General features: G+C 41.3%; 1 protein-coding gene across 3 annotated transcripts in view; it reads left to right on the top strand.

Moving 5' to 3' along the window:
- GPLD1 (glycosylphosphatidylinositol specific phospholipase D1) overlaps window positions 1–23189 on the top strand; it is a 59518-nt gene that overhangs the window by 17079 nt on the left and 19250 nt on the right. For 2 of the 3 annotated variants that reach the window (XM_049884861.1, XM_049884866.1), the window contains 10 exons: window positions 2035–2145; window positions 3549–3597; window positions 4466–4520; window positions 6153–6260; window positions 6474–6501; window positions 6597–6736; window positions 11968–12033; window positions 14170–14290; window positions 17449–17588; window positions 20770–20956. In XM_049884861.1, coding sequence (XP_049740818.1) covers window positions 2035–2145; window positions 3549–3597; window positions 4466–4520; window positions 6153–6260; window positions 6474–6501; window positions 6597–6736; window positions 11968–12033; window positions 14170–14290; window positions 17449–17588; window positions 20770–20956 — 1005 coding nt within the window. Of the gene's footprint in view, window positions 1–749; window positions 848–2034; window positions 2146–3548; window positions 3598–4465; window positions 4521–6152; window positions 6261–6473; window positions 6502–6596; window positions 6737–11967; window positions 12034–14169; window positions 14291–17448; window positions 17589–20769; window positions 20957–23189 lie in introns of all 3 variants that reach the window. The other variant, XM_049884854.1, reaches the window with a different exon arrangement.

Here is a 23189-nt window from a genome sequence, read left to right as displayed (position 1 = left end):
CTTAGTTTTAGGGCGCAGGAATGGAAAATCCTCTAGCCTGTGCTGAGCCCAGTTGATACAGATGCTGTGAACCCGTTTAGGCTCCTTTCCTCTTACCGTGGGGCCTGAGACATCAGACAGAACTGTGCCTATTCCAAAGTTTCAATCTGCTCTTTTGTTCTAGAGGCTTCATTTGAACCCCAACAGAAGAAAGTAAAGGGCTTGGAGGGCAGGAGGAGAACGGAGGCAGTAGTGAGTGGTGGTGGAATATCTGGTTAATAGAGAATAGTGAATAGAGAACCTCCCACTTTTTTTTTTTTTTTAAATCTCTGTATCAGGTGACTTTTTTTTTATTGTCAGGTGACCTTTTTTATTGTAAACATATGTAACAGAACATTTGACATTTTTTACATGTATAATTTAGTGACATTAATTACATTCATTGTGTTGTTCAACCATCTCCTTTGTCTGTTTCCAGTTTTTTCATCACCCTTAGCAGAAGCTCAGTGTCCCCAAAGCAATGGACCCCTCCCCCCCCTCCCCTGGTAGCCACTGGTGAACTTTGGTCTCTATGTATTTGCCTATTCTAGATCCTTCATATGAGTGGGATTGTATGATATTCGTCCTCTTGTGATGGACTTACTTCACTCAGCATAATGTTTTCAAGGTTCATCCATGTAGTAGCATGTATCAGAACTTCATTTCTCTTTACGGCTGATTAATAAGAATCTCCAACTTTTTAAGAAAGAGCACTGCTATTGTTTTGTCAGGAAAATACCATGAAGTGGCTGAGAGCACCCACTGGACTCCATTTCTTAACGCAAGCATTCATTACATCAGAGAGAACTACCCCCTTCCCTGGGAGAAGGTAGGCATGACTCTCTAGTCCTAAAATAGTTCCATTCCAAGCTTGACAAGGACTTTTTTGCACCTGTACTAACCCCATTTGTATGATCCCCCCAGGCTCTGTGAGGGCTCCTTCGCCATCGTACCTTCAGTGCCAAACACAGTACTGGGGACATAGTCTGTGGCTGGTTAATACTTGAATGAATTATAAAGGACAAATACTATGTGATTTTACTTATAAGAAATACCTAGAATAGGCAAAGTTATAGAGATGAGAGTTTAATAGTGGTTGGTTGCCAGGGGCAGGAGGGATGGGGAAGGGGAGAATCATTATTTAGGTAGGATTGAATTTTTGTTTATGGAGATGGAAAATTTGGCAATGGATATTGGTGATGGTTGCACAGTATGATTAATATAATTCGTTTTATTGAATTGCACTCATGAAAAATGTTGAATTGGCAAATATGTTCTTTATGTTTTTATAATAATAAAAATGAAATATCGATATATACACATCTATCATATATATGGAGCTTGGTGACACATTGGTTAAAGCACTTGGCTGCCAACCAAAAGGTGACCAGCTTGAATCCACCAGCTGCTTCTTGGAAACCTTATGGGGCAGTTCTACTCTGTCCTATAGGGTCGCTATAATTTGGAATTGTCTTGACAGCAACGGTTTTTATCATATGTGTAAACCATAAACCAAGCCTGTTGCCACTGAGTTGATTCTGATTCATACAAACCCTATTAAAAAAAAAAAAAAAAACCAAACCCACTGCTGTCGAGTCGATTCCGACTCTTAACGATCCTATCGGACAGAGTAAACCTGCCCCATAGGGTACCCAAGGAGTGCCTGGTAGATTTGAACTGCTGGCCTTTTGCTTAACAGCCAATCTATTCACTACTGTGCCATCAGGACTTTATCATATGTATATGATAGATTAAAAAAAAAAATTCGAGGGTTCTGCCATGTGATCATTTTGCTCCCAGTAGTAGTAATTAATCTGAAAGCACTTCCAAAGCATGGGAAAACATTTCAAAAAATCCTAGGTGATTTTTGGTATCTAGGAACTACAATGTACCTGCCTCTGATTTTTCTGTTAAGTTGCAGTAATGGAAATGAATTCATATTTATTAAAACTTTTTATAGGATTGTTGTTCTAAAATAACCCAAACACACATGACTTTGATTTGCTTCTTTGGCAGGACACGGAGAAACTGGTAGCTTTCTTGTTTGGAATCGCCTCTCACATGGTGGCAGATGTCAGCTGGCATAGCCTGGGTATTGAACAAGGGTTCCTTAAGACAATGGGAGCTGTAAGTACATATCTTTTTGGCTAATGACTTTATGGGAATGATACTGTTATGCTCAGTATCACTCTGATCCTTCTAAAGGAAATAAAAACTTTAGGTTATTCCGATGTCATATGAAAACAAGTCTTCTTGTCCTATGTGGTTTTGGTTAGAGTTCCATCTTTCTTATTCGTTCCTCTTATTCTTTCTTGCTACCTGGATAAATTCATCCACAGTGTTCACTGAAAACAGGGAGAGAGAGGATTTTCTGTTCTAGTCACCAACAATATTTGAGAAATTTAATGTCTTCTTTCAAATTGTTTCAACCATCTGTGTGTCTTAATAAAGAAATTAATACCTGCCAGTCAGTACTATTTAAAAATAATAGTTACAAACCAGAGTCTCCATCAGCCTGAGACTGGAAGAACTAGATGGTGCCCAGCTACCACCAATAACTGCCCTGACAGGGAACACAACAGAGAATCCCTGATGGAGTGGGAGAAAAGTGGGATGTAGAACTCAAATTCTAGTAAAAAGACCAGACTTAATGGTCTGACTGAGACTGGAGGGGCCCCCAGAGGTCATGGCCCCCGGACTCTCTGTTAGCCCAGAACTAAAACCATTCCCAAAGCCAACACTTCAGACAAAGATTAGACTGGAGTATAAGACATAAAATGATACTGGTGAGGAATATGCTTCTTGGCTCAAGTAGACACATGAGACTATATGGACAGCTCTTGTCTTGAGGGGAGATGAGAAGGCAGAGGGGGACAGGAGATGGTTGTATGGACATGGGAAATACAGGGTGGAGAGGAGTGTGCTGTCACATTATAGGGAGAGCAACTAAGGTCACATAACAATGTGTGTATAAGTTTTTGTACGAGAAACTGACTTGAATTGTAAATTTTCACTAAAAGCACAATAAAAAAAAGAGAGAGAGACAGAGAAAAAAAAAGACTATAGCCACCCAAAATAATAGTGGCAATAATAATAGTTACAGGCTTTTTGGTTTTGGTTTTATTTTCTTTTATTTGTTTTTAACCTATGACAATGCACTATCCCCAAACTGAAAATTGTGATCTAACCTGGTGACTTAGCTCCTGGAAGTCTCCTCTGGTCATTTGTTGACATTAATTTCATTCTGTTAGAAGCTTAAACTTGGACTCAGTAGAGATTTTGTGTATATCCTATAAGACATAATTGTCTACAATAGCTTTGTCTGTTACCAGACATTAAGTATACAACTCAGCTGCCAATATAATTTTTTTAAACTGAAGAGTTTGCATGAAAATTGAGTCCACCCATTATGCATATTCTCAGCAGTTGTTGGGGTTAGTCTGTAATCTCCCCGGCATTCATTTGATTTGGAAGTAAGTGTTTTGGCTACATTTTGTGATACGTACCAGATGGCTCTCTTTCTTTCTCAGATCGATTTTCACAACTCCTATTCTGACGCTCATTCGGCTGGTGACTTTGGTACTGTTTATTTACATTTATCAAATTTTCTCCTGTGGTATTTGTATTTCACTTATAATGAAGTCACTTCTGTATTTTAAATATGTATGTTTTTATTATATCTTGCCATTAGCCTATACTAACTGGCTTTTATTTTATTTTAATATTGCAGCTTGTTTAGAGTACATGTATACATCATTTACCAGAGAGATGTATTTCTGAAGAGTTGTGTATGTGTGTCATTTTTTGTAAAAAATGCCAAAAATGACATCTTATCATTGACTTGTATCATAATTAGAAACACTTTACCCTTATATTAGAAACACTTCATCAGGAAACCCTGGTGGCATAGTGGTTAAATGCTACACCTGCTAACCAAAAGGTCCACAGTTCAAATCCACCAGGCTCTACTTGGATACCCTATGGGGTGGTTCTACTCTGTCCTACAGGGTCACTATGAGTTGGAATTGACTTGATGGCAACGGGTTCACCTTTATATTGGATTAAAATTCATTAGCTATTGTCTCTCAATACATTAGCTTTCAATTGGTAAACTCCATCTTTTTTCTGTAGTAAATTACCTTTAGATATACAAACTAGGTGGTGAGTGGTATTTATTTAAAAGAAACATTATGCTCTAGCTTTCCTTAAGTTGAAAAAATTCTTTGGCTATGTGGATGAGTCTTTCTTAACTCATAGGTTTCTCTAGATAAGATTTTAAAAGATCATTTTTTTCTTAAAGAAAGCCATAACTGTACCTAAAACAATGAACAGAAATATGTAACCATGTGAAGAGCTAATAATCTGGAATGTGAGAATTTGTGTTGAAAGAATCGTGTTACGTGTTGTCACTAACGCACCAAATGTAAATATTTTTCTCATACTGTAGGAGGAGACGTGTTGAGCCAATTTGAGTTTAATTTTAATTACCTCGCACGGCACTGGTAAGAGCCATATTTATCCGGTCAAGCTAACAATTTCTGAGAGAGAAATTTATAAAAACCTCCCCCTTTTAGTGGCTTTTTCAATTTCCTTGTAGTTCCATCAAGGTTTGTTTTCTATTAGCTTTGGGGTATATCGTTAGATGCATTCGAATCTCAAAATCTTAAATCTTTCTGTTGAATTGCACCTTTTATCCTTAGGTAATGACCCTCTTGGGGTCCCCATGAGTCAGAGTCAGAGTCGACTCGATGGCAACTGACAATGCTCCATCTGTATACCCTGCAGACATCACAGCTAAAACTTCAGGTTCCCAGGGTTTGGCAGATGTCTTCAGAGCAGAAGTTGGCTTCTCCGCTTGCTTACCTTCCAAGATTTCCAACTTCACTTTGTTTTTAGCCTTTGGAAAATTTTCATTTTCTTGCCAGCTTAGTGATTCATTCAAACAAAATATTTTTGTTATTTTGTCTAATGTTCTTAAGCTATTTTTATTGGGAAGGCCATTCTGGTGCTCGTATTAAACAAACAAACAAACAAACAAAAAACCCAGCTATCTCAATAGTTTATTTCTTCTAAATATATTAAGATCAGGTTTTATTGGTTGTGATTTTTGCCTCATGTCCTCTGAGGACTTTGAAATTAAGATAAAAGATTGATTCAGTATAAACCTAATTTTTACGATGATGCTTCTCTTCCAACTGAAGTAACTAATAGCTGGGAGCCAAAAGTCTGACTTAGAATTCTTCTCGCTGTTTAACACTGCGCCCTCTGACACTGAAGTGTTAGGGCGAGGAGCCGTTTTTGATATTTTCAAGTAAGGATAAGTCAGCTCAAAAGAATAAATGATCCTTTATATTGTTCTTTGAACTTCGAATTCACACTAATTAAATACCCCCTTTTGTACTTTTTATGGAGCTCTGGTGGTACAGTGATTAAGCACTTGGCTGCTAACCAAAAGATCTGCGGTTCAAACTCACCAGCAACTCCATGGGAGAAAGATGTGGCAGTCGGCTTCTATAAAGATTACGGTCTTGGAAACCCTATGGGGCAGGTCTGCTTTGTCCTAGGGAGTTGCTGTGAGTTGGAATTGACTCATCAGCAGTGGGTGTGGTTTGTACTTTATAGTTACTTTCCTATCTTTGAATGTGCCTTCATAAATATTTGATTAAAGTACCAGTTGCTTGCTCTGTGTCATTAGGCTAATTATGTAATTTTTCTGAGCTTCAGTTTCTTTTTATGTGAAGTGGGAATATGACAGCACTAACCACCCAGGGTCACTGATAGGATTAAATAAATAGTGCATGTAAAGACCCTTGGAAACCCTGGTCGCGTAGTGGTTAAGAGCTACAGCTGCCTAACCAAAAGGTCGGCAGTTCACATCCATTGGGTGCTCCTTGGAAACTCTATGAGGCAGTTCTACTCTGTCCTATAGGTTCGCTAGGAGTTGAAATTGACTCGAGGGCAATGGGTTTTGTTTGTTTGTTTATTTGTTTTTATGGTAAAGACCCTTGCAGAGTGTCCAGCGTATAATAATCATGGAATAACTGTTAGCTGCTGTTGCTGCTGCTTCTACTGTTGTTATTATCTTCAATTTCATAATGAATACAACTCTTATTTTATTCTAACCCATTTCTCAGGTATGTGCCCACCAAAGATCTACTGGGAATTTACAAGAAACTCTATGGCCGAAACGTCATCACCAAAAATGTAATTGTTGACTGTTCATATCTTCAGTTCTTGGAAATGTAAGTGTTACCAAGGGGGAAATTTGCTACTGATTTTATGATGACTTCACTGGCACAGTTTTCCATGTTCCAGGCTTCTGAGAGTACATGATATAAGGATTTTGCTTCATCAAAGGCAGTTGCAGATATGTGTAGATGGTGCTTTTTTTTTTTCAATGTTTCCTTCATTTCTCAGTAGAAACCATAACTCAGTCAAAATTGTTTATGTTGCAGGCATGGTGAGATGTTAGCTGTTTCTAAGGTAAAACAAACAAATGTTCTGCTCTTGGTTTAAAGACTTATACAGATACCAGGAATAGCACTGTACTGATTTATTTCTCTTTCTCTTTGCCATAGCTTTTCCCCACTTATTCTGGAAAGTCCCCGTTTCTGGTAGAACAATTCCAGGAATATTTCCTTGGAGGACTGGATGATATGGCTTTTTGGTCCACTAATATTTACCGTCTAACAAGCTTCATGTTGGAAAATGGGACCAGGTGAAGTATTAATCTATGTTTTATACCAATCACTACCTGCCTTGCTATCTCCTTCCCCAGCATAACTCCTTAGTTTTTCAACCAATCAAATGTGTAAAGGAAAAAAAAAAAAATAGCAACTCATGAAGTGCCAACCTAACTGAATCAAGGAGGTAAAGAAAGAAAATTAGTCATCTCCAAACTCTGGCTGGCTCCCATGTAGTTAAATTTGCTGACTTTTCTCCTATTTTGGGAATAGAGTATCTTAGTTTTGCAGTGCTGCTATAACAGAAATACCACAAGTGGGTGGCTTTAAAGAACAGAAATTTATTTTCTTACAGTTTGGGAGGCTAGAAGTCCCAGTTCAGGGCACTGGCTCTAGGGGAAGGCTCTCTTTGTTGGCTGCGGGGGATGATCCTTGTCTCTTTTGGCTTCTGCAGTCCCTGTGATCCTTGGTTCATTGATGATGTTCACATGGCATCCATCTTCCTTTGTGCTTGCTTGTGTCTAATCTGCTCTTTCTATAACTCTGAAGTATTAGGTTTAGGACACCCCCGGCATTATAGGGCCTTATTAACATAACAAAGAAAACCCTATTCCCAAAAGGGATTGCATCTACAAGTATAGGGGTTAGGATTCCAACACGTGTTTTGAGGGGACACAATTCAATCCAAAACAGAGAGAGAGACTGCAGAATTTGTGGTCTGTGAGAAATGGCTCAGATGAGAAGGAATCCGTTTCCACAGCTGGTCTTGTCTGTTTCTCTTGGAAGACTCCTGCTGTGGGCCTGAGCACTAGCTCTCCCCAGGCTTTGGAGTGGATCCTGCTGCTATGATCTTGTTGCCCAGCAACAGGAGGTGTGCTGATTCTCTTCACCCCAACATCTCAGGGCTCAGGGGTTTCCACCTAAAACTAGAAGGACAGAAACAAATGGAAGCCCAGTTACATCCTTCCCCCAACTCCATAATCAAATCAGAAATGGATGCATTTGTAAAGCCCTTTTTTTTTTTAGCAGTGCTAGCCAGATAGGACAGTTGCTCAACCTCCACTTCCTGTCTATCCTTCTCTGCATGCTCAGATCAAGTGTTACTCAAGAGACTCCGACTGAATCTAGGTGGAGGTAGACTGGGATAGGCACCTCTTCCAGCTGTAGTAGGGTCCTTAGCCTCTCACAGAATCTGGCCCTAGGCTTGCAGGGAGCTGAAGTTCCTCTCAGAACCCATTTCCAAGGGTATCACTGAGTATGCAGCCCCTCCCACACTGCTGTACCGAATGGGGTAGGGATGGGGATTTGGATAGGAAGCATCTGAGGTAGCATTTGATGCCAGGGAAGGCGGGGTGGGAAGATTAAGCAACAGCCACAGCAGTGGGAAAGAGAGGAGGGGGTTCTATAGGCAGGAGCTGTGCATGGGGTGGATCCAGGAAAGGGTCATAGAGGGGTTGGGTGTTTATAAGCTGGAGTGGCCTATCTAGGCCTAGCTCCAGAATATTATGCACTGGAAGCGATGTTTCTTTGCTCTTAAAGACATTTGCTGGCATGCAAATAATGTTAACTGTAATTATGTATGGTAATGAATAGAAGCAGAATTTCCTTTGATGACATATTCTACTTTAGCCTGGTCGATATTAAGTTTGTTTTTAAGACTCAGTGAGCAATACTTTGACATGAATAAACAACCTAATAAGAATGCAATTTTTATGATACTGGTGAGGAGTGAGCTTCTTGGATCACATAGACACATGAGACTATGTGGGCAGCTCCTGTCTGGAGGGGAGATGAGAGGGCAGAGGGGGACAGAAGCTAGCTGAATGGACATGAAAATAGAGGGTGGAGAAAAGGAATGTGCTGTCTCATTAGGGGGAGAGCAACTAGGAGTACATATCATAACCAAACCCACTGCCTTCGAGTCGATTCCAACTCATAGCGACCCTATAGGACAGAGTAGAACTGCCCCATAGGGTTTCCAAGGAGTGCCTGGTGGATTTGAACTGCCAGCCTCTTGGTTAGCAGCTGTAGCATTTAATCGCTACACCACTAGGGTTTCCGGGAGTACGTAGCAAGGTGTATATAAATTTTTGTATGAGAGACTGACTTGATTTGTAAACTTTCACTTAAAGCACAATAAATTTTTTTTTTAAAAAAAGGAGTGCCATTTTTAATAGTGAAAAAACCTCAAATAAAATCTCCAAACCCTTCTTCTGTGGCTTTGGGTTTTTAGGTGCATACGAGCACAGTGGTTGAGAACATGGGCTTTGGTGAAATTTGAGAGACCTGTTATCACTACTGAGTTATCTGGAACAAGTTGCAAAGCCTCCCTAAGTTTTACTTTCTTCATCAGTAAAATGGGGACAGCCCTGGTGGTGCAATGGTTAAGCGCTCAGCTGCTAACCAAAAGGTTGGCAGTTAGAATCCACCAGCTGCTCCTCGGGACAAAGATGCTTTATGGCAGTCTGTTTCTGTAAAGATTACAGCCTTGGAAGCCCTACAGGACAGTTTTACTCTGTCCTGCAGGGTCGCTGGGAGTCAGAATCGGCTTGATGGCACACAACAGCAACAACAATAATTCTGTCTGTATCATAGGGATGCTGTGGAAGTAAATGCCATCACTCATAAAAGGTCTCAGTATGCAGTAAGCATTTAATAAATGTTGGCAACTAGTATTATAATTATTATTAGAAAGAAGTTAAGTTTATATTGGAAGGACTAATAACACATGACCATGTTAGGATGAGTGACCTGCATTTATTTGTTTTATATAACTCATGTGTAACAATCCTCACACTGGTTTTCAGTTTGGTTCTCCACATAGCTAAAGGAGGAAGATGTGTAGCTGGACCTTATTCTTTATTAAGAGGAAGTACTTAGGTAGAAATATATTTCTCAAATCTTGATCCCTGCCCTAATTTAGCGAGGCCTAAATGTCTATGGGAAGCCCTGGTGGTGTAGCAGTTAAGAGCTACGGCTGCAAACCAAAATGTCGGCAGTTTGAAGCCACCAGGCACTCCTTGGAAACTCTATGGGGCAGTTCTACTCTGCCCTATAAGGTTGCTATGAGTTGGGATCAACTCTATGGCAACGGGTTTTTTAGTTTAAACATCCATGAGTTGATTGCTTCTTTATACATATATACAAAGAAAGATTCATTAGAATTTATGGAAATTTGTGGGAAATTTGGAGAAGACTCCAAAGAAAGGCAACACAAATAATTCATGACAGAAAGAAAAATATAAGTATTTTCATGTTATAGGCATTTCCCATCTTACTAACAAGTTATCTTCCAAAGTTTTATTTGTAATTTATTTGAAACTCATAGTACATTTTCCTAAAGAAACAGTGAAATACTAGTAGTTAAATTCCTGGCCAGAGCTCTATTTAACTCAAGAAGTATTTGTAAATATAGTGCTAATGTTGTAAGGCTACTGTCTTGGTCATCTAGTGCTGCTATAACAGAAATACCACAAGTGGATGGCTTTAACAAAGAGAAGTTTATTCTCTCACAGAAGTCTAAATTCAGGGTGTCAGCTCCAGGGGGAGGCTTTCTCTCTCTGTCGGCTCTGGAGGAAGGTCATTGTGATGCATCCATCTTCCCTTGGTCTGGGAGCGTCTCAGCACAGGAACCTCAGGTCCCAAGGATGTGCTTTGCTCCTGGCACTGCTCTCTTGGTGGTATGAGGTCTCCACGTGTCTCTGATCGCACCTCTTTTATATCTCAAAAGAGACTGACTCAATACACTACCCAATCTTGTAGACCTCATCAATATAACTATCACTAATCACTGTAGTGGTAGGATTTACACATAGGGAAATCACATCAGAAGATAAAATGGCAGACAATCATACAAGGGAATCATGACCTAGCCAAGTTGACAGATATTTTTGGGGGACACAATTCAATCCATGACAGCTGCCTTCTGAATCCTGGTGATGGAGAAAAGAGGATTCAGAAGAACATTTTCCTTAGCTCTAGCCTGGACCTAAGAAAGATTTTGATAGAAAATTTTGCCTTCAGCTTCTTCCCTCTTCCTTTTCTGAATTCCTCTCCCAGCAACTAGTCCTCCTCACCCAGGCTCCAGTCTTTCATACTTCTCTGAGGTTCCCTCAATGACATCTATACAAATCTTCCTCTCCTTGAACGTAATATCTATCCACTCAGTTCAGAGACTGGGGGATAGTCCCTGGTTGAAAAAATTCACCCCTTACCTTCGCTTGAAGGTCTTGTCACTTGTAAAACGGGATGTTAGTTACCTATTTAATTATTTAAATTGGTAGATAAAGGAGTGAAATGGAGAAATTAAGACATAAACAAAAAACCAAACCCATTGCCGTTGATTCCTAATCGTAGCAACCGTATAGGACAGAGTAGAACTGTCGCATAGGGTTTCCAGGGAGCAACTGGTAGATTCGAACTGCCAAACTTTTGGTTAGCAGCCTGACATATTTGGGCATAAAGAGGCATAACTGGGCAGAAGTCAGCATAGTGTACTAGACAGGGTTATCCAGAGAAACAGAACTAACAGGGTATATACAAACATAGACACAGATAAATGAAGAGAGAGTATTTGATATTGATGTCAATATATATATAGAGAGAGAGAGAGATTGATTTTAAGGAAGTAGTTCACAGTTTTGGGGACTGGCAAGTCCAAAATTGGTGGGCCAGATGGCAGGCTGGAAACTCTGGCAGGATATCTATGTTGTAGACTTGAGGCAGAATTCCTTCTCCAGGGGGAAACCTCAGTTTTTCCTCTTAAGGCCTTCCTCTGACTGAATGAGGCCACCCACATTATCAAGGGTAATCTCCTTTCTTAGAGTCAACTGATTATAAATGTTATTCAGATGTAAATACCGACATAGCAACACCTGGACTAGTCTTTGGCCAGACAACTGGACACCACAGCCTAGCCAAATTGACACATAAAATTAACCATCACAGTTGGGAACCAGTTTCTTCACAGCCTTTAATTGTAAGATGTCTGGTGTCAGTATGGAACAGCAAAGCAGGTGGGCTGGGGAAGGAAGGGGGAGGCTGCGAATCTGCAGTGATGATTAGTGTGGGACTGCTGTATTACAATAATACCACGTCAGTCAACTTAACCACCTCCATCTGGAAGGGCCCAGGTCCTTTAGGGGACCTGTATGGATAGGTAATGAACAATTCTAAACTCAGCTTATTGGAGATGGTTGGACTCTCGGTAAAATCCGTGCTCGAAAAGAGTATAGAAAATGCCTGACTCATTTGACTCTCTTCCCAGTGACTGCAGTCTCCCTGAGAACCCTTTGTTCATAGCATGTGGCGGTCAGCGAAACAACACCCACAGGTAAGCGGATCTAAAACTGTGCACAGAAGGGCCTCCCACCTGGAGATGGTGCCTGTGAAGGCTGGGAACTTGGGACCTACAGAGAGAGAGGTTCCCGTTCCCGGCTCTGCCATTTATAAGTGTGTGGCTTTAGGTGAAGTTGCTTAATTTTTCTGAGGTATGGCTTCCTCCTTTTGCAAAATGGAAAAAAACACAAATGCATGCTCCCAGAGTTATGACCTGGATCACGTGTGGTATTCGACATAAAGCAATTAGCCCACAGTAAGTTGCTCACAAAGTGGTAGCTGATATTGCTATTCTTTATTATCACTGGTGTTGTTACCCATTAACTTTACCCAAATTTCACCCTGAAGGAGCATTTAGCAATGAGACAAGATGGGGAGATTTCTAAGGAAGAGGGCCAGAGGGCTTGTTTGTGTTATAAGAGGTGGTATCCTGCTGGAGTTGGGTACCAGCCACCAAACATTCATTCATTCATCTAATAATTTTACTAATATTATAAATACTTACTATTAAGAAATGTATAATAATAATATGATGATAGCTATTAATCATTAGGTTATCATTAGTCCTATTATTAGGTGCTAGAGATATCTTTGTGACTAAGACAGAAAGAGTTGCTTCTCTCATAGAGTGCATGGCCTAGAAGGTGGGTCAACACTGAACAAGTGATTATAAGTATTGTTAAGTGCTCTGAAGGAAGAGTGCCAGGCACTCTGGGGATATACTACCCAGTATCCTAACCCAGTCACTGGAGAGCATTCCTTGAAGAAATGATGTTTAAGCTGAGATATTTAGCGGTGAATAATACATATAGATGGAGCCCAGTGGCACAGTGGTTAAGAGCTGTGGCTGCTAACCAAAGGGCTGACAGTTTGAATCCACCAGCTGCTCCTTGGAAACCCTATGGGGCGGTTCAACTCTGTTGTATAGGGTCTCCGTGAGTCGGAATCGACTCAACGGCAATGGGTTTGGTTTTGGTTTTTGAAGAGACATAGGGGCAGTGGTGGTTCAGTGGTAGAATTCTTGCCTCCCGTGTGGGAGACTCAGGTTGATTTCTCAGCCAGTACACCTCATGCACAGCCACCAGTCAGCCATTAGAGGCTTGCATGTTGCTATGATGCTGAACATGTTTCAGGGGAACTTCCAGACTAAGACAGACTAGGAAGAAAGGCCTGGTGATCTGTGCCTGAAAAATCAGCCAATGAAAACCCTATGGGTCACCACAGTCTGATCTATAACCAATCAGGAGGATGACACAGGACCCTGCAGCATTTAGTTCCATCGTGCATGGGGCCACCATGTGTTGGGGGCCGACAGGATGGCAGCTAAAAATAACAACAACAAAAACAAGAATTAGGTATTCAAAAAAGAGCATTGTGATCAAAGGTCCTAAGGTGGGAGAGAGCTTCAAACTTTAGAAGAATGGAAAATATCCAGAAAGTGTTCAGTTAAGCCCTCATTGTTTGATTTATTTGAATCAGGTAATTTTTAAAAAATTCAGTTGAGCACATTTTGATTGGCTTGCAATTCCTACATCCATGGTGTCTTGCACAGGGTCCCCTTAGCTCATTTCTGTTGCCTGCCTTCCACTTGGATTGTTTATGAAGTCTGTCCAGCTCTTCTAGGCACCTAGTTTATAGGCTGGGCAAAATACATGAATTTGAAAATGAATTTTTATTGTATAATTAATTCTATCATATCTTTAAAGATAAATCAGTAACCCTGCATATACTAGTTTTCCAACCACCTACAAACCAGTTTCTTGACGTTTTATGTGAATTATTGAAATTTCTCTAATTTTTTTACTAATGGAAGAGGAAGTCAAATGTTTTACTTTCATTACAGTTTATAGCTCTGAGACTATATAAAATAGGTTTTTTTTTTTTTAATATAAGGATAGGCTTTTAAACCTTAGAAATATGTTTTATATTAAGAGACTTTGTGGAATCTCCTATGGAGGTTTTTTTTTTTATAACATTTTGCATTTTGCCACAGTGTTCCTTCAATGATCGATGTTAAAATGTTAGGGTCTCTTAACTTGTGCTAAATTTGTTTTTATTCTTCAACTCAGATATTCAGGGGGTTGGTTGTTTCCTCAACCTTAACCTTTTTATTCCTCTCTCTTTTCAACAGCTTCAAAGTGCAGAAAAGTGCTTTTCATAGAAATCTGACTGCATCCCCAACGGAAGACATTGAAAGAAACATAAATTATACAGAAAGAGGAGTGTTCTTTAGTATGGATACCTGGACCTCAGTAAGAATTTTCTGGTATTAATGGAGAAAGAGGAAAATGCTACTTCTTGGAATACCTTCTTCTGTAGAGTCACTGGGTATTTAATCATCCATTGAAAGTCACCTGGGCATGCGCCAGGCTGGTGAATACCATTGGCCTCCAAATTGGGTTTATTCAGAGACGACCTGAGACATGAGTCTGGACCTCAGTGGTCTTGAGCAAGTCCAGTGGAGCCCAGGGTAGCTCAGGGCATCTGGGCCAGTCTTGCTTTGGCCTTAGTCCAAGATGTGTCAGCAATATTGTGTGTTCACTGTGCAGAGCCCCATCCCGAGGGACACCATTGGCTATGGAATCCATTCATAAGATCATGTTTTAGGCATAAGATACTTTACTGGGGACGGCGCTGGTGGTTCAGTGGTAGAATTCTTGCCCACCATGTGGGAGACCTGGGTTTGATTACTGGCCAGTGTTCCTCAAGCGAAGCTACCACTCATCTGTCACTGGTGGCTTCAGTGTTGCTATAATGCTGAACAGGTTTCAGTGGGGCTTTTTCCAGACTAAGATAGACTAGGAAGAAAGGCCTGGCAGTCCATTTCCAAAAACCAGCCAATGAAAGCCCTGTGGATCCCATGGTGCATGGGTCAAGGGTCAACTCGACAGCAGCTAACAACAACAACTCTACGGGAGGGATATAAAATGAAAGGGAAATAGACTCCGGCCTTTAGAAAATCTCAGTCTAATAGTGAAGATAAATAGAAAAATAACCATTATGCGGGTAGAATGCAACAAATACCAGGGAGGGGTGGGGAGCCAGTTAGATAAAAGGGTGCTAATTCTTCCCTTGAGAGGCTATCAGAGAAGGCTTCATGGAGGAGGTGGCATTTGCATTAGGCCTGGAGCTAGTATTTCATCAGCCAGACTTTTTTGATACTATGTTAGGAAAGTTTCAGGATGTTTGGAAATCTATGAGTAGTCTTGTTTGCCTGAAACACAGGACAAGGGATACAAGGAACAATAGGGGCGGGGGGCAGTGGTAGGTAAGTAGGTGTTAGATTGTGCAGGTTCTTAATGTCAGGAGGAAGGTTTAGACAACATTGTAAATGGTGCTTCAGGGCGCTGGGCAAGGACCTGGGCAGAGCCAGCTTCTTGGGTGTGTGACAAGGGCAGTCACCCAAGATCCCATGCTTAGAAGGGGCCCCACGCTTGGTTCAATGTTCTGCTGTCACTGCCTTAAAATTCTGAGTAAGTTTTTGAACAAGGGGCTCCATATTTTCATTTTGCACTGGGTTCTACAAATTATGTAGCCAGTCCTGAGCCTGGGAACCTCTATCAATGCACAGATCATTTTGTCTTGCCAGGATTTGTATCTGAATCTGTCTCCTTTGCAAAAAGGTGAATTGCATAAGGGAGGGACATTATATTCCCAAGGCCTATTTATCATGGTGCTTGGCCCATAGTAGAAGCTTATTAAATGCTTCCTGGATAGATGAGCAAGCCTGAACTAGGCATTTGGATGAGCAATCTGTGCACAGGGACCAGAAGGATTAGCGTAGGGGAAGCAGAAGGCATGGTCCTTGCTGGAAGGGTACTTATAAGCTGTGCTTCTCCAGAGCCTGAGTTGTCCAGGGCTGCCCATGACGCTGAGCCCATTCTGCTCCAGTCTGGGGCAGGCACGGGAAGTCTTGTTCAGTCTCATGACACTCTTGGGTGGATTTAGAGTTGTGTCCCTTGAACTTAAATGCATCTAGTGCCCGACCAAGGAGCCCTGGTGACATAGTAGTTAAGCGCTTGGCTGCTAACCGAAAGGCCGGTGGTTCAAACCTACCTGCCAGTCCATGGGAGAAAAGACCCGGTGATCTGCTCCCATAAAGATTACAGCCTAGGAAACCCTGTGGGGCAGTTCTTCTCTGTCATATAGGGTCACTATGAGTTAGAATCAAATTAAAGGCACACAACAACAGTGCCTGGCCAAACTGCTCAGAGGCACGTTAGTGTGTAACTCTGCAGCGACCATGTTAAGAACAATCAACATCCTGAGCTGAGGAGCTTGTTGCCCTCAAATTCTATGGCTTGCAGCTTCCAGCATTCTGCATAAACTCTCTCATGCCTGCCTGGCTTTATGAAACTCGAAGCAAATACAGTAGCATCTCAATCTGGGTTTGGTTTAGAGGGTATTTTTGGCATTCTGGTGTTCTCCCATTCGTTTGGAAAAAGAAGTATATGTACAAATATAATTATAGTTCTACATTGAACTGACTTAGCTTTTTAAAAATTTTAGTCTGTAACAATTATTTAAGGAGCCCTAGTGACACAGTCTGGAAACCCTGGTGGCATAGTGGTTAAGTGCTACAGCTACTAACCAAAATGTCAGCAGTTCAAATCCACCAGGAGCTCCTTGGAAACCCTATGGGGCAGTTCTACTCTGTCCTATAGGGCCACTATGAGTTGGAATCGATTCGATGGCTGTGGGTTTTTTTTTTTTTTTTTGGTTTGGTGACAACAGTGGTTAAGCATTCGGCAGTGCAAACCCACCAGCCGCTCCGCTCTTTATCTGCAAAGATTGCAGCCTAGGAAACCCTGTGGGGCAGTTCTACTCACAGGTTTGCTGTGAGTCAGAATGCATTCGACAGCAACAACAATTATTTTATTCGGTTAGGTTCTGCAAATCATTACAGACCATCCTGACTTAGTTGGTTTGACTTAAGTCCCAGCTAACTCTTTCCTTCCATGCCAGCCCATCTTCTTGAGCTATGACTATACCATCCCTCAGCATGTATTGGTGGTAGTGATTTCATTTTCTTAATTGCCTGTCCTCTGTGATCTTGAAGTCCCTGGGTGGCACAGACGGTGCAGCACTTGGCTATTAACCAAAAGGTTGGCAGTGCAGACCCACCAAAAGGTGCCTCGGAAGAAAGCCCTGGTGATCTGCTTCTGAAAACCCTGTGGAGCATGTTTCTACTGTGACACACATGGGGCACCTGGAGTCAGAATTGACTTGATGGCAACTGGTTTGGTTCTGGTTTTAAATGACTTGACTTGTTGATAGGAATCACTGTTTTATTTTTTAGCACTTGTAATAACTTGTTTCTTTCACAGAAACCCCATGCTTTTGACAGGAAACAGTAGCTTTATTGATGATATGATATGTTTTACCCACTATAATGATTCTTTTATTTCAGAATTCCTTTACATTTGTGTACCAGACTTTGGAAAGTAATGTACGGGCAGTATTGACAGGAGGCTCAGAGCATCCACTTAAGCATATCTCTAGCCCCTCAGCATCTTACTTCCTGTCATTTCCCTATGCGAGGCTTGGGTGGTAGGTGTAAATTTATCTTATTTGTGCATGCTTTCATATGTTTTAGTTTCATCCAATCATTCAACAAATATTTTATTTTCCAATCAATGTATCACCAGCAAAAAATTAATTTAGTGATTGACGCTAGCATAAAGATAAAACTACTGCTACCCAAAGCCGTCGAGTTGATTCCGATTTATAGAGACCCTATAGGACAGAGCAGAACTGCCCCGTAGGGTTTTCAAGGAGTGGCTGGTAGATTCAAACTACTGACCTTTTGGTTAGCAGCCGAGCTCTTAACCACTGTGCCACCCTTAATATTAGTCAAAATGTGTTTATACATAAGGAGCTTTCACTTTACTGAACAATCATAACAATAAAGTATTATTTTATAGAATATTTGTAAAGTTTCAAATACTTTTGGAGATGCCTTGTTACAGATTTGTTGGAATCTGATGACCTTAGAAGGACGTGAGTAGATTTCCATGGTACCCTGGTGGCCTAGTGGTTAAGAGCTATGGCTGCTAACCAAAAGGACAGCAGTTCAGATCCACCAGGTGCTCCTTGGAAACCCTATGGGGCAGTTCTACTCTGTCCTACAGGGTTGCTGGGAGTCAGAATCAGCTTGACGGCAAGAGGTATAGGTCGCTATTGTAGTCATTTGAATATTGTAACTTCATGTAGTAAAAGCCTAGTAAAAAAAAAACAACCCAGTGCCCTTGAGTCGATTCCGACTCATAGCGACCCTAGTACACCATGATAATTTTATAAAGAGAATGTTAGGAACTCCTCTGATTTTAAGAAATCAACCAAAACTGAGCCCGACTATATAAAAGTGACTGTTTTTTGGAGGTTTTGGTGGAATATCTTTTTTAGACCACAATTCTTAAATCCCAACCACATTGCATTTCCTTGGAACACTTTACTGAGAGCCCTGCCTTTCTGGGCCAATAATGCATTCAGCTCTAACACTGGGGAATGGGAAGTGAATGCTGTCTTTACAGGCCATTCACTGGTGAATAATGGCTCTTCTTAGGCTTTTTCCTGAAAAGTCCAGAAGAACAACCCTGTTGGGCAGCAGCCCTCCAGAGGTTGTTCCCTGTGGTCCATTAGTGCCCAGCATCCAGCCTTAGCAGTAAAGACAGGATGAGCTTATCCACTGGTATGTCCCCTGCCACCAGAAGCCACACCATTTAGAAACTGCTCTTCTCATTTTCATCTGTTCTACCATTAAAAAAAAAATTACCACTGACTGCTCTGACAGGGAGCACAATGGAAAAATAAAGAACAAAATTTTAACTCACAAAAAAATGATCAGACTTACTGGCCTGACAGAGACTGGAGGAACCCTGAGAATATGGCCCCTGGACACCCTCATAACTCAGTTATGAAGTCATTCCTGGGATTCACCCTTCAGCCAAAGATTAGACAGGTGAATAAAAAAAAAACGAGACTAAATGTGTACACCAGCCCACGGGCAAGACAAGAAGGCAGGAGGGGACAGGAAAGCTGGTGATGGGAACCCAAGGTTGAGAACGGGAGAGTGTTGACACATGGTGGGGTTGGCAAACAATGTCACCGAATAATATGTGTATTAATTGCTTAATGAGAAACTAATTTGTTCTGCAAACCTTCATCTAGAGCACAATTAAAAATATTTCTAAAAAAATTATTCTGGTAAAAATATAACAAAACATTCCAATTCGACAGTTTTTACGTGTATAATTCAGTGACTATGTTCATCATGTTGGGCAACCACTACCACTATCCTTCTCCAAATTATTCCACCGCCATTAACGGAAACTCAGTGTCCCCTAAGCAATAACGCCTTCTTTCCCCCTCCCTCTCATGCCTGGTAACCACCATTAAGCCTACTTCATACAAGTGGAATTATATAATATTTGTCCTTTTGTAACTGACTTATTTCACTCAGTGTGTTTTCAAGGCTCATCCATGTTGTAGCATGCATCAAAACGTCATTTCTGTTTATAACCGAGGGGCATTCCATTATATGGCTCTACTACATTTTGTTTATCCATTCACCTGTCAACGGACATTTAGGTTGTTTCCACCTTTGGGCTATTGTGAATAGTGCTGCAATGAACACTGGTATACAGGTTTTTCCATTTGTTCTTTTTGTGGCCATAAGAACTAGAATAAATATGGCCCCCAGACCTTCTGTTAGCTCAAGACTGGAACCATTCCCAAAGCCAACTCTTCAGACAGGGATTGGACTGGACTATAAGACAGGAAATGATACTGGTGAGGAGTGAGCTTCTTGGCTCAAGTAGACACATGAGACTATGTGGGCAGCTCCTGTCTGGAGGGGTGATAAGAAGGCAGAGGGAGACAGGAGTTGGCTGAATGGACATGGGGAATACAGGGTGGAAAGGAGGAGTGTGCTGTCTCATTAGGGGGAGAGCAACTAGGAGTACATAGCAAGGTGTATATAAATTTTTGTATGAGAGACTGACTTGATTTGTAAACTTTCACTTAAAGCAGAATTAAAAAAAAAGACAAGACCAAATGCAAATAAAATCACAATTTAATGTGGGGGAAAAAAATAAAACTAGAGTAAATAAATGACTTTTGGTTTTTCCAGCCCCAACAGAGACATTTGAACCTTTGACTTTGTCCACCTCTAAAACTGGTAGATCATTGACTTATTTAGGAATGTCCACTAAATTTGTTGGACATTTGATTTGGCCCAATACAAGGCACCTTGCGTAGCTACAGTAGAAAAAAAAATGATATATGTGAAACAAGCTTGCTTTTGATCAGGTGAAAATTGAAATTAGTTGAGCAGATCACAAAGCGACCTGTACTACTGGCTGGAGTGGGTGATTGGTTTGGATTCCATTACCTCCTCTGTTGTCAGCCCCAGTCCAGAGTTGTGCTTTGGCTGCTCGGGGTTCTGCATTAGGGAGACTGCTTTGTGAGGATACTCTTCACCCACTCAAGTCAGGTCCCAGAAATGCCCAGAGTGCCTTATTTGTCCAGTTTTTGTGATTTTTTTCTTTTCCTCTGAGAACACAACAGAATACCATCTCAGAAGTGAATAATCACAACAACTGTTCAAGATGGAAAAATCAGTGAGAGAAAGTTAAAGCACTGGATTGTAGAAAGGAAAGAAAGAAGCAGGAGAGATTTTGCCCATAACACGCGGTGGATACTGCAGTGGGCTCTCTCCTCTCCTCCACAGGGCATTGACCTCGGCGGACCTCAACCAGGATGGGTACGGCGACCTTGTGGTAGGTGCACCCGGCTACAGTCACCCAGGCCACATCCAGGTCGGGCGCGTGTACCTCATGTACGGCAACGACCTGGGCCTGCCCCCCGTCGACTTGGACCTAGACAAAGAGGCTCACGGGATCCTGGAGGGCTTCCAGGTGAGGCTTCCTTCTCATATTTTTTCTCTTAGTGGTCAGTAACCCAATACCTGCATCTTGTGGCAAATTCTCCAGGATGAATAAACAAGAATAATTGCAGTAAGGACGGCTGGTAGTGTCTTGCATTTGTATAGCACTTTTCATTTTGGTGGTGCACTGGTTAAGAGTTCAGCTGCTAAACAAAAGGTGGGCAGTTTGAATCCACCAGCCACTCCTTGGAAACCCTATGGGGCAGCTCTATTCTGTCCTATAGGGTTGCTATGAGTTGAAATCAACTCGATGGCAACAGGTTTGTTTTGGTTTTTGGTTTCATTTTTAAAAGCATTTCACTTCATTTATCTCATTGTGTCATTAATTTGACATCCCTTGGTGGTGGAAGGAAACCCTGGTGGTGTAGTGGTTAAGTGCTATGGCCGCTAACCAAAAAGGTTGGCAGTTTGAATCCACCAGGCACTCCTTGGAAACTCTATGGGGAAGTTCTACTCTGTCCTATAGGGTCACTATGAGTTGGAATCAACTGGATGGCAGTGGATTTGGTTTTTTGGGTGGTACAAATGGTTAATTAACATGCTCAGCCGGTAATTGAAAGGTTGGAGGTTTGAGTCTACTTAGAGGCACCTTGGAAGAAATGCCTGGTGATTGACTTCTGAAAAATTCATCACTGAAAACTCCATGGAGCGTACTTCTACTCTGACACATATGGGGTTGCCATGAGTTAACTTGACAGTATTGTTAATTTTGAGTCTAATACCTTCACAAATACACATACTATTTGGAACTGGTTTGAATGACCAGTCAGGATGTGAGTTCTTGATAATTCAAAACCTGCTTTTGTTTTTTAATATCATGTATTTTTAGATATAAACTTTTTACTTTGGAATAATTTTAGATTTACAGAAAAGTTGTGAAAATAGTCCATAAAAAAAAAAAAAGTTCCCCAAAACCCTTTACCCAGCTTCCCCTAATGTTAATATCTTATGTAACTATTGCACATTTGTCAAAAATAAGAAACTGACATTTGTATGTTAGCATAGACTAAATTACAGATCTTATTAAGATTTCATTCCTTTTGTTTTAAGTGGTTATCCATCACCAGAAAAATCTACCGTGAGTGTCTATGTGTTCTTCATGTAGTCTGAACACTAATTCTTAACTTGGAGGATTTTCCGAACATCAGAGGCAGAAGTCCTTACAAGAGCAATAAGGAAGGGCAAACAGAGTCCTGCTATTAGTCACAGATGAGTTGGGGGCTTTGGGTGACACTGGCCTAACACTAGATGCTCTGAATGTGTCAGTGGAAGGGAACCTGGACTTTCAGTCAGATTGTGGTTCTTGCACTGAGCAAGCCACTTAATCGTTTGTTTGTGGAGCTAATGCCGTGAAGAGAAGATAAGATGCCATACCTGAAGTACTTTTAGAAATGAAGGTACAATGGTTTATGATCTAGTTTAGGCTCTGAAGAAAGGATCCTTGAATCCAAGAGGTGTAAACAAGTTGACTGCCAGGGTCTGAGGTCATACAGTTCCAGAGGGACAGCATTTTCTGGAACCTTCTCACACTGGAGAAAGTTCCAACATAAATCCACCCTTTCTTGTTTCTTCTTTCTTCAAAAAGCAGTCCCCTCAGTCAGACTATTATGTAAAATATTATCCTCTGGGCTCATGTGGACTGCAAGTAAGAGAGGCAGCTGATCCCTGTGGATGAGAAATTCTCTCAAAGACCACTTAGGGCAAGGAAGGAGGTGGCTCCATGCCCTTCTCCCCTCAGTGACTTTTGATAATTTTGGAAGATGACAGGTAAAGGCACAGGCCAGGGATGGGAATTCTTTACTCTAGCCCTGGTTCTGCAATTAACCTTTCTGTATCCTTGTCTGTAAAATAGGGAGTTAGGGTAGATGACATCTCAAGTGCTTGTCCACTTTGAAATTCCATGATCCTCCAGGAATGCCTGGTTAATCTGCAGGAGGGTAGGTGGTGGTGAAATGAATCAGTCCTCAGAAAGCAAGGCCCCTACATATCAGTCTCCACCCTACCCCAACGTGCTTTGTGTCCCCAAACAATCCTCTCTTGTTTATCAAGTTCCTGTCCTGTAGTGTTCACAGAGGCCACTGTATATGGGTGTAGAGAGACTAGTCAAAAAACAAGAGATGTGGGTACTGAAGCATGCGTGTTATGCAGCAGGATCAGCTAGTTATGTAAGTCATTGTGAAAGAATAGGAGAACCTAACTAGTTC

Source organism: Elephas maximus, chromosome 1 (genome assembly GCF_024166365.1).
Source record: "Elephas maximus indicus isolate mEleMax1 chromosome 1, mEleMax1 primary haplotype, whole genome shotgun sequence".
Taxonomy (NCBI): Eukaryota; Metazoa; Chordata; class Mammalia; order Proboscidea; family Elephantidae; genus Elephas; species Elephas maximus.
The sequence above is the reverse complement of the archived record's forward strand: the minus strand, read 5'-3'. Positions and strand labels throughout refer to the sequence as shown.